At 42.0% G+C, this 11889-nt stretch overlaps 2 protein-coding genes across 4 annotated transcripts in view; one reads left to right on the top strand and one right to left on the bottom strand.

Annotated features, from left to right (window-relative positions):
* On the bottom strand, window positions 1–4982 carry dctn6 (dynactin subunit 6). The gene is made up of 8 exons (XM_085451347.1): window positions 4272–4982; window positions 3996–4151; window positions 3696–3760; window positions 3484–3589; window positions 3247–3335; window positions 1329–1376; window positions 673–815; window positions 1–564 (listed from the first exon to the last, which is right to left on the bottom strand). Exons 2-8 carry the CDS (start codon window positions 4028–4030, stop codon window positions 466–468), a joined length of 585 nt encoding a protein of 194 aa, XP_085307473.1. The 5' UTR covers window positions 4031–4151; window positions 4272–4982; the 3' UTR covers window positions 1–465.
* Window positions 4983–5193: 211 nt separating this feature from the next.
* Window positions 5194–11889, top strand: part of LOC146714992 (zeta-sarcoglycan-like) — a 58904-nt gene continuing 52208 nt past the window's right edge. The window contains exons 1-2 of one of the 3 annotated variants that reach the window (XM_085451345.1): window positions 5495–5557; window positions 7096–7234. In XM_085451345.1, the coding sequence (XP_085307471.1) occupies window positions 7196–7234 (39 nt within the window). In that variant the 5' untranslated portion in view covers window positions 5495–5557; window positions 7096–7195. Of the gene's footprint in view, window positions 5558–6889; window positions 7235–11889 lie in introns of those variants that run through there. The other 2 variants (XM_085451343.1, XM_085451344.1) reach the window with 2 other exon arrangements.

Genomic DNA, 11889 nt, shown 5'->3' with positions numbered 1-11889 from the left:
TGTTATTTAAGAACGCTGCTTTAATTGGATATTTTGCATCACCTGATGAAACAAAGGCTTCGTAGCCAAGAGCTGCTCAACAGTTCCTCCTAGTGGTCGAATAATATTATTAAAAAAACTGAGCTTGAAAGGAAACCTATTTGAATCTTTACTGCATTATTTATGCCATTTTATTGGAACATTTATAAACATAGATGAGACACATTAGCATAAACAGACATGATAAATTTGAGATTTCAGGTCCAAAGTAGATCATAAATAGTCACAATATTGATCTAAAAAGCGAAAGTGCACGTGGTTGTTTTCGTTGGATCCGTGAAGACGGGCATGGAGAATCAGAATCAGACAGCGAAATGCTGAAGTGTAAGATAAGTACACATGAATTCAAGTGAAGTGCACGAGTGTAAGGTGTCTGTGTGTGGAGGTGCTTGGGACTGCAGGAGGTTTCAGTCCTCTGGATTCTCATTAGTTTCTTACAGGCGTGCCGTTTCCTTTCACCGTTTTCTTCAGGTGGTGGTAGTTGGGCAGGATCTTCATGAGGAAGTCCAGCTGCAGAGTCTGAGGCTATGTGATTAAAAAATAAATTAAAAATCATCCCAGGTTATTACAAATGTGCCTACAAGCCAGCAGAACCTGGAGGATCGCAGACAAGCATCAGCGTGAAGCACTGACCTGTGGCTTTTCACTCTGCACACGCCTGATGCAGTTTGATCCGTAGACGACTGTGTTCTCCGGCACGACCTCGCACGTGTTGATTTGACAGCACGCGCCGACGATGCAGCCGCTGGTCAGGATCACGTTTCTCCCGAGATCAGCTGGGAATGAACATTACAAAAACACACTGTCAAAAATATGAAAACTGGGCTCACTGTAAAACCATATTTACATGTGAGTTTTAGTGGTTTTTGTAGATTTAAGTAAAGACGTGAACAAACAATGTGTCTTTGTGACAGGCTGCTAGTAACATAGTACCTAATGATGCGTTGTTGCAATCTTTGCTAGGTTTTCCATTATGTGTTGTGACATTGTCAAATACAAAGTTCATCTCTGAACAAAGTGACTTTCTGCTTGAATGATTTATAGGTTGGTAGTGAGTGGCTTTAAAAGACAAACGAAAATGGTTAGGTACAAGGACTGGACTGGAAATGGGTGAAAAGGCAGCCAGTATCCAAAGAGAAATTTTAAAAGACCTTCAGAAAGCCTGGAGAATTATTGCTCAAGAGCACTTTAAAACATTGTAAGAAAGTCTGGATCCTTGGAAGCAAAATATCAAGAACTCAGGGCGGGGTCAAGACTCAAGTTTTTTCTAATGTTAATGCAGTACTTACCCTTGGACTCAATCACATTGTTGTCTCCAATTTTCAAAGCTTGAGAGACTGTGTCAGACTTGTCAAGGACTTCAACCAGTACATCAGGGGAATGAAACAACTGATATGTAATCAAAAGATATTGCATACTGACTTATATTGCTGTTTTCATACGTGCTTTCCCTTATTTTCTGTCATATATATTGTTACAGTTGTGAGTAAACATGGACAAATACTAAATACTAAAGTCAGCGTATGTACAAGTAATCCCTGTGACCACTGAACTCGTTTTCTACTCTGTACAATGTCATAGCGAATGGATAGCTCAAAAATAGTCATCTCAGGCACACAGCTCTAGCTGTGACCACAGAAGCTCCACCCACCAGCCATTCAATCCTTCTGTTTGATAGGGACAGCCAATCACAAGGAAGTTGTCTTAATATGATGGTTCTTAAAATTTTTCCACAATGTCCGCTTCGGAAGCCAAAAGTTTGATTTTTTTTTAGGTTTTTTGTTTTGTTTTGTTTTTTTTACAATAAACAATAAAATAACAAAGATCCAAGATAAGTTTGAATGTGATGTGATGCAGTATGTTAAAAACTAGCCAAAAATGCATACCAAGGATCCCAGCTGAGCACAATTACAAAGAAGCGATGACACAGTGATGAATAATCAGACTTTCCCATATTTGAAATGTTTGTTATCTTAACTTCACTGTCTTCAAACATTCTCAAAACTATGTCAAAAAGAAAGTTGTTTATTTAACAGTTTGTGGGGCATAAACTGCAACTAAACATGGCACTACTTTGTCCTAAACCTCTCGGGCGTGAGAGGAAAATCCCTGCTCAGCACAGGGGTGCGACTCGGCCAGTCAGCCAACAAAAATTGCTCCCTTTGGCACTGCTGGTAACTTTTCTGTCTTTAGCCTGAGGCGATGACGCTGTGTGAGTTGTGATCATTGGTTTCCTGTAAACCTGGTGGAGTTTTTAATCAGAGATTTAATCATTTACGAATGTGCTGCTATGACTGAGTATTTTTCTACTAAATCACCGTCTTTCAAAGAATTGCCACAGTTTGACATATTCGAGTTAAAAATTCATAAAAAATAAACAAAGAGAAATTGATTAAAACTGCTTATTGGCATGGTAACCTACATGTTTTTAAATTACCGGAAGCAAAACCGTTTTCACACGCTGTGCCAAAAAAAGAAAGAAAAAAAAAACTGGCCTCCTATTTCTTAACTAACCCTTCATAAAACAGTTCATGTCACATTCAAATCATGTCCTCCAAATCAAATGAGTCTCTCACAAGGAGGCCTGCACCACATGTTTGAAAACAGCTGGGTTGAGTGGATGAATTTAGAGGCAGCACAGTTACTTTTAGAATAGTTACTAGAACAGTTACTTTTTAGAATATAATAGGAGTGTGGAGTAGATAGAAATGAGCATTAAGGAATTGCACTGTACTGTATGTATATAGTATGTGATGAGCAAGTCAAAGCCTGTTAGTGCTCTCTGGTGGACAAACTCTATATGGACAACAATATTCCCAAATGAGAAAAAGCATTTAACTTATAAAGCAACAACAACAAAATTTAAACGATAATTTAAAAAAATAATAATAATACAAAAATCAGGATTGTATATATTTATTTAATAGGCTAATAATTATAGAGGGCCACGAGTGCCAAAATGAATCAAACAAATACATCATTAAATGTGTCATTAAATCATTAAATTGGAAACAAACACAAATAATTAATTAAATGTATTATATTAATTGATATATGATTAATGATTCATGTATTTAATTAATTATTAATTTCCATTTTAATTAATTAACCACACATTTAATTAAATGATTCATTACGTATTTATTTAATTATTTTTGGCATCCGTGGGCCTACATAAATAATGGCTATTGTTACAGCAAAGGATACCACATCCAACTTCAAACACATTGTTAGTCCCGATTGTCATGGCCTTTGGCTCGACTCCCTCCGAGTCTGGCATTATATTCTCTGGATAACTATTAAGAGACATTAAAGGGATGTAAGCGTGCATGAAAATGATCACTCAGGAAAAAATAAATTTAAAAAAATAAAAATAAAAGCGAATAAATAAATAAATAAATAAATAAATAAATAAATAAAAGTCACACATCACCTATGGGTTACCTGTTAATGATAAGCGCCTGCTCCTCTATTAGATTCCCCTCTCCGATGATTATAGGCCCTGCTTCTGCTATGATCCGCGCTTTTGGGTGGACCACTGTTCTAGCGCCTGTGAATGAAGAAGAACTGGATTTACATGGAGCTTAAAGCAGCAGCTGTAGATTTCTTTATTCTTTCTTTTTATTTTGAAGGTAGTAATAATATAAAAGACTCACCGATAGTCACATCTCCTCTTATTTCGCTTTCAACACACACAACGGCTCCAGCGGCGATTTTAGCACTGCAGGAAAACACGCACAGACACACACAGATATACCGAGATCATCATTCAAATAAACGAGGACTACACGACAGCGAGAATAAGCAGCACATATAGATCATCGCCTGGCTGCTACAGTGTCAGCCAGTGCAATACATGGAGAATATGATTGAACATTTTAATTTCCTGACATCTGTCATTGCTTCAAAATACGCCACGCACGGTGCAGTGCAGGTTGGAAAGCAGGGGGGTCTACCTTTTCTGTGCCATTAGTTGCTTAGCGTCGGACATCTTCGTGATGAAGAATGAATTGATCCACGGTCGATTATTTATCCTTCAACTGGGGAGCTCTTGGGTTGATTGCATCTGTCTGGCTGGAACATCGTTTCCCCCCTCTGCTGGGACTCCAACGCTAAAAACGAGGTGCACGAAGTGCAGATTGCAACTTAAGCGACGCACAGTCTAAATTATCTGTGATTTCAAGCCCAGTTTAATGAGCACCAGAAGTTTGTTTGTGTTTTTACACACTCACGCTGACATAAAGATCGCCTCCTTTTTGCTGCACTGTCGGTGTGCCTCCTGCAGGGTGCAACAATCACCAACTTTTGGGAGCTGATGGAGCTGTACAGTGAGCCAGTGACATTGATGCCTTTAACTAACAGAGAGGAAACTCTGTGCTGACCTGCTTGTTCATTTAGTGTCAAATACTCTCACATTTTTGTGTCTACTGATTTCTCCCGGAGAGCGTAGGCTTTTTCAGAATAATCCAATTTCTGCCTTTGGATTGTCCGTTAAGTGGGATTTATATTTTGTAAAGTCAACCGGAGTTCACTAGGAATAAACCGGAAATTGAACAATGTGTTATTTTCAGATTAAAACGATCTACTTTGCCATGTTTAAAACAAGCTCAGTTCAATTTTCTAGTCATTACAAAGTGCATCTGATGTTTGTTATGTCCCCCTATTATTATTATCATTGCTATTATTATTATTATTATTATTATTATTATTATTATTATGAGAACTTGACTCGTCTTGTTAGGTCTCTTCGGGCTTCTTCAGTTCAAAAAATAGATTTGTTAGGAAATGTCATGTATTTAACCCCTTGTGGGTGTTGTGCCCTTTGGAGGTGGTCTTGAAGTCTGTGGACCCACTCTTAATCATGTGAGTCGTCCAATGAATGTAATTAAAAAGGCTTGGGTCATCATTGTGCCCTATACTCAGTGTTGGGGAGTAACGGAATACATGTACCGCCGTTACGTATTTAAAATACAAAATATGAGTAACTGTATTCCGTTACAGTTACCGTTTAAAAAGGTGGTATTCAGAATACAGTTACTTTGTTGAAATAAATGGATTACACTGCGGTACTTTCCTGTTTCATATTGTCGCGGGTCAGGACTGTTTGGGTTTTGTTTGACAGCTGTGTTCTGTTGTTCCAGGCGGCAGCGTTACGGTTGCCATGGTTACAGGGCGACGCTCTCTCTCTCTCTCTCTGCGACTGTGTGTTTCCTGGGTGAGAGAGCGCCTTTTCGTTGTTGTTGTGCTAAGCTAACAGACAGAATGCTACAAGCATAGCTTCGGTGTTCGCTGTTCGCGTTCGGTGTGAACACACCGTAAAGAATGTAGCATCATGGGCAGTGTAGTCCGTGTTGCAGGGAGAATGGACTGCCATACACGTTATGGGTCTGTGAGCGCGAGGAGGGAGAAAAAGGGGAGTGGAAAGGTACGAGTTGTCATCGAGGAAAAACGGGAGCTGGAAGCATGTAAATATAATAATAACCACTGCAGCCAAGAAGAGTGCCTGACGAGCCCAGTTGTAAGTAAGCTATTAAGACTCGACTGTACACCGTGTTCGTGTTTCCTCCGAAAACAATAAGTTCCGTTGGAGCAGCCTTTCAACGCCTCTCTCTGTCTCTCGCAAGAAAAGTTGACCCACACAACAAAGTAAAGCTATTTTTCGGCTACGAGCCGACAGGGACCCCGCCGTATTAGTCAGAGGTCCCTCTACTACAGTTCGGAGTCGCGGACCTTCAGTAATATTAATAAATCACAGCAATAGTACATTCACGTAGTTGTAAACAGCATGATAATATATTAAGTAATCCAAAGTATTCAGAATACGTTACTGTCATTGAGTAACGTAACGGAATACGTTACAGAATACATTTTGGGGCATGTAATCTGTATTCTGTAATGGAATACATTTTAAAAGTAACCTTCCCAACACTGCCTATACTATTATGCGACCTAATGAGGTCATCTGTAGCAAAGTGTGAGTGGGGGTTGAAGGGATTTCAAGATGGCATTGTGGGTGGCTGACAGCTTTCGTCATAAGCCATGATCTCCTTTTGATGATGGTCCTTTACAGTGGACATAAATAGCCTCCTTTACCCCTTTTTCAAGACACATGTCTTCTCAGTCCAAAATGTGAACATTGACATCCTTGAAAGACTGACCTTTATACTTTAAGTGCTGGTGTATTGTTGTAAAGCAGATACTTTCAGCCAGAGGTTTCTTCCTCTTAAAAGGGAGTTTTTCCTTCCCAATGTTGCCTGTGGCTGCTGGGGTTTCTCTCTATATTTTTTAGGCTCTTTACCACACATTGAGGTGACTAAGTTGAACACACCCACATTTTGATGAATGCATCAGAGAGAAACTTGGGGTTCAGTGTCTTTTCCGAGGATACTCTGACATGCCAGGGATCAAACCACCAACCTTCCAAGATGACCTGCTCTGTCTCCTGAACTAGAACCAGGACCACCCAACAAAGGACGTAGGAGAAGGAGCTTTCAGTGGGGAGGAAAAGAGGAAGACCTCAGAGGAGGCTCATGTATGTAGTAAAGGAGGACATGCAGACGGTTAGTGTGATAGAGGAGGATGCTAGGAATGATGGGGACTGCTAAATGGAGCAACTAAAGAAGATGAAGAAGAAGGTGGTCACTTCTGTATACAGATTAATTTAAAGTAAATAAAAACTCTTGTAACAACAAACAGCATGTTGACTACTGTGGGTTTCCCTTCTTGAGCGGCGCTGAATAAGCGACATCATTTTCCGACTTTTATTTTGAAGTTAAGCAGCGGAAGTCCAGCTGGTTATTCCGTCATACTTGTCGGCTGTTGAGTTTTAAAGGAGAGCGAAGCGTGTCAAAGCGAGCTGCGAAGGGGGAGCGCGCAAGTCGGAGTACATTAATTAGACCGCAGCTCGTTTGAACACCGGCTTCCGTACACAATACAGCTTAAACACAACTTAAGTGTACCGTTAATATATACATTTTAAAAAAACAGCCTTCCTGAAACAGCAGGTATATTTTTTTTTATGCCCCTTCATTTCTCTCTTGTTCTTTCTCTAATGAGAGTGAAGAAGTGGGTCTAGCGGCGCGGCGGGGGAGCTGAATTTCACGCGTTCGCCTCAACTTTGTGGAAATATGTGAAGTGTGATAAATGCCACTGGAAAATGGAGCAGTCGGCTACTCTGGACATAGAGACTCTGAAGGTAAGCCCGTCACAGTGGGAAAAAACACCTTTTTTAGTCTTCGTTTTAATTGGAACCGCGCACGTGCACAGGTGGCATTAACCATAGCTTAAGGCGCATGTCCAGTTTGGCAGCATTAAAGGGGTTTCAGGCGTGTTCTGGCCGGCAGGAGGACACCTGTGGATGCCTGTGACATTTTTATCAACGTGGATGATGTTGTTCGTTTTAAATGCAGCAGCTCAAACTCGCGCAGAGTCCTCTCTGCAACAGGTGCGCCCTCCGGCTTCAAGTGTTCCTGTTAAAGAAAAAAACTCCCAGCTAATTAAAGATGAATGGAAAGTGTCTGCTTCTCTCTACAGGCAGTAGTGTGATTAATAACAACTGACCAGCGCTCAGGCACTTCAAGAAGCCTGTCTGCATGGACTCCTTCACACATCTCCCCCTGCTCCTCCTCATCCCCCTCTTCCTTTGCACTACACCTCATATTGTATGCATCCTGCTCTTCAAGAATCACTGTAATGTGACAGCCTATGAATATTCTGCTGCTATGCTTTCTCATTATTATTCCAGCCTAGCAGTGGAGGCAGTAACCTCTGGGTACAGTATGTGCATCTTGTCAGTTCTGCAGCCCCCCCCTCCAAAGAAAAAAAAAAGAAGCTACTCTGAAGCCCATCACCCGGTGGCTGGGTGACTCTTATCAGTCGAGAAACCCCTCCTGCCCCGCTCAGAGTCCGTCCTGCAACTTTTCCTTTCACCATTTCCTCCCCGTTTCCTGCGAAGGCTGTGCTCCGTTGAATCCTCTGAATTGACACTGTGTTATCTAATTAAAACAGAGGCTTTGTTCGGGGTGCTTTGTGACAGTATTTCTGTTGATAACGCTGCGCTCAGTCTGGCACTTCACCCTACCCCTGCCCCCAGTGCGTTCCTCTGATGAATGCAAATGATGACTACGGGGTGCTGTCCAAAATGGCCCCGTTGGCTCTCGAAGGATTTGCCAGGGATTAGCAGGGAAAGCTAGTTTACTGTGGAGAAGTGTGTGCCTGTTTACATCAGCAGTTTGTCGACTGTCTCGCACACCATCACTACCACGTTCCAACCTCCCCAGAGCTGCTGAAGAGACTTCACACCAGCTCTCGACTGTAATTAACGATGCGAGGGTCAGAAGGTATCGTCGGCCACATGATAGGTGAGCCACGGCCGGCCTGCCCATGTTGCCACAGCGTCCTTGAGTAAGGCCCAAATTGCTCCCCGAGGCAGCTGCCGTTTGTGTGCGCAAGGAAAACACATTGTGAAAACACTCTGTAAGAACCCATCTACCTCTCAAAGGCTCTGTATAAGTGCAGGCAATTTGCCATTTGAGGGAAGTGTCTTCAAAAGCAGAAAGGAAACTCGCCCCCAGCCCCCCACCCAAATGGCATCTTCAAACAGCCTGTGATGTGATGCTCACTCTTGGTGCCTGTGAGTGCTCCGACTGAACAGCTGCGACCTTTTGTTGCGCTGGGCTTATTGGAGATCTTTGATCCCCGCTGGTCTCGTACTTACAGTAGAGTTACCTTGTTGCTTTGACTTTTTAAGGAAGCGCGCGCCCGTCCATCGATTTGCCTAGAAAGGGCAACCAAACCGCAGAAGATGAACCCACTGACAAACTATTGTATCTCCTGCAGAGATGAAGGAGCTGCAAAAATTGGATTTCGCGTACAAGTGGAATGACTATTGACAGCAGCACCACCCTACCCACCCCTCGCACCCAAGTGCTTGATTGTCACATCAACAAAATGTGAGAGAGTAACGTCGATGCGGCGAGCTTGGCTTTGAGGAGCGTAATTGGCTTTCCCGCTTACAGTCGTGTATTCAGGCTCAACTGTGCGACCCTTTTGATTGAACTTTCTGTCAAAATAAAAGCCCAAAGAACTGAAATAAATAGGTGCTTTAATACTGTGTGTCAGACTTGGAGCTAGATCGTGTCCATCTATTTTCCGTGCTGCTGCCTCAGCGATTGTGCAGCGCTCGCACGCGGGATGGACGCGTACGAGCTTTCCAGTCATTAGTGCGTCTCAAATGTTTTCTTACCTCCAGCTGAGGCAGCCCTGTGGGACTCCAGTGGCACCGCTGAGCGAGAGAGCGCTCGCCGATTTGCTGATTAACATTATCAAGCATTAATAATGTCTCATTTTCTTTCATTAGGGGCTTCTCAGCTGTATTTTGCTGCCTCTGCAGCATGTCGTGCATTTGATCAAAGCAGCGTGTAGAGTATCACCCTCTGTGCTAATTGCTGAAGATGAGGCACGCCAGCAGTGGGAAGGGACTGCTGGGTAATTGCTGGCTTTGGATCCAGCTTTAAGGTCTGTAGTGAAAGCAGGACCTAGTCCCACCCTCGAGGCGAAAAGTAAAGTGACAGATTCAGATCTCAGCACAAACTTAAATGGGATTGATGAAGAGGCATGTGCAAGGATAACTTTGGTTGTGCAACAAATCCACGCGGATGTTTCCAGCACACTGTTTCATCTACAGAGATAGCAGCTTTTTGGCCTTTTGTACCTCAGAGAAGCTAGTTTCTGTGTAGGCGTTTACTTCCTATGAATAGAACCTGCATGTAAAACAGGTTGTAGATGGTAAACCATCTGAGAGGATTTCAGACCCACCTGTTCACGATAATTCGTTGACATTTGTCTTGAGTGCTGTAGAACATATTTCGATGATTTCAGCACTGATAGCTCTGTTAAATTACATACAAATACAAATCGGTACCTACAGATTTTAGCCGTCAGATTAAAATCATTCTCAGACCTGCAATTGTGAACACAAACGTATGGTTGTTGTCAGTGGTGTAAAGCTTAATTGTTTATTTTCAGAAGACTCTAAAGCTTCGAGTCTCATTTTGGTTAAACTACATGAATACTCAACAATGGTCAGATTATTTTTACTTTAAAGCAGTTCTTGTGACCTGTGCAAAATTTAAAAGGTCATTATTATTATTATTATTATTATTATTATTAACAATAATAATAATAATAAATCCTTTATTTAAATTCGTGTGATCTCTTTTTTAAGAATGACCTCTGTGCAACATATTATAACGACACATGCTTCATCACAAATTTACACACGTACAAGAGTAGTTGTTGCGCGTGGGGGATCGATACAGCATATAGTGTTGTGACATGTTGCATGGTGATTATGTGTCGATACAGGGTGACCAAATTTAAAATATTTATTAAATAAATTAAAATCCTCTGGGAATAATACGAACTAGAGGGATCATCCCATGCACCACCATCCTGTTATAATGTTAGCTGAGCAAAATTACATTAAATTGGCTCAACCGAAAATCCGTCCAACACTGGGTACACTTAGTTTGACAAAGCTGCCTAATTCAGACAAAGCTGATGGAGGAGTTGCACCAGTAAAAATAGGAAGGCATCATCGTTCATCTACATCTAAAAACAAGAACCAGTGTCTGCCTGGTGATTGTATTGAATTTCAATTGTGACCGCTTTTGATGACAGGGTGATGGCACAGGTCGCCTGATAGGAGACAGCTTGTCTGCAGGCAGTCACAGTCTGACTTGGACTGACTGCAGTCACTCTCAGATTGTCAAAGGGTTGCAAATAACTGTTGTCTAATTTACAAACAGATTGCCATCAGTCTGAAAGAGTCTTTGTCGATGAGCACAACCTGAGGGGACTCAGCTCGTTGCCAGCTGCTTGTACTCTGGTTATATTCCTGTAGAACAGGAAGGCTGATGAGGGCAAATGTCATAGTTAATTGTGAGTTTACGTATATGTGATGTTTGGTGCTTTATCACAGTTAATTGTTGTGTTATTAGAAAAAGGCTGCATGTAATTGCCAGCTTGACCCCCAGTCAATCACAGACTGATATACAGTGGGGCAAAAAAGTATTTAGTCAGCCACCGATTGTGCAAGTTCCCCCACCTAAAATGATGACAGAGGTCAGTAATTTGCACCAGAGGTACACTTCAACTGTGAGAGACAGAATGTGAAAAAAAAATCCATGAATCCACATGGTAGGATTTGTAAAGAATTTATTCGTAAATCAGGGTGGAAAATAAGTATTTGGTCAATAACAAAAATACAACTCAATACTTTGTAACATAACCTTTGTTGGCAATAACAGAGGTCAAACGTTTACTATAGGTCTTTACCAGGTTTGCACACACAGTAGCTGGTATTTTGGCCCATTCCTCCATGCAGATCTTCTCGAGAGCAGTGATGTTTTGGGGCTGTCGCCGAGCAACACGGACTTTCAACTCCCGCCACAGATTTTCTATGGGGTTGAGGTCTGGAGACTGGCTAGGCCACTCCAGGACTTTCAAATGCTTCTTACGGAGCCACTCCTTTGTTGCCCGGGCGGTGTGTTTTGGATCATTGTCATGTTGGAAGACCCAGCCTCGTTTCATCTTCAAAGTTCTCACTGATGGAAGGAGGTTTTGGCTCAAAATCTCACGATACATGGCCCCATTCATTCTGTCCTTAACACGGATCAGTCGTCCTGTCCCCTTGGCAGAAAAACAGCCCCATAGCATGATGTTTCCACCCCCATGCTTCACAGTAGGTATGGTGTTCTTGGGATGCAACTCAGTATTCTTCTTCCTCCAAACACGACGAGTTGAGTTTATACCAAAAAGTTCTACTTTGGTTTCATCTGACCACATGAC

The sequence above is a fragment of the Copadichromis virginalis genome, linkage group LG3 (assembly GCF_057382275.1).
Source record: "Copadichromis virginalis isolate Kocher_CV1m ecotype Utaka linkage group LG3, C_Virginalis_male_GT1.1, whole genome shotgun sequence".
Classification (NCBI taxonomy): Eukaryota; Metazoa; Chordata; class Actinopteri; order Cichliformes; family Cichlidae; genus Copadichromis; species Copadichromis virginalis.
Note: the sequence above shows the minus strand (reverse complement) of the source record. Positions and strands in the feature narration are given on the sequence as shown.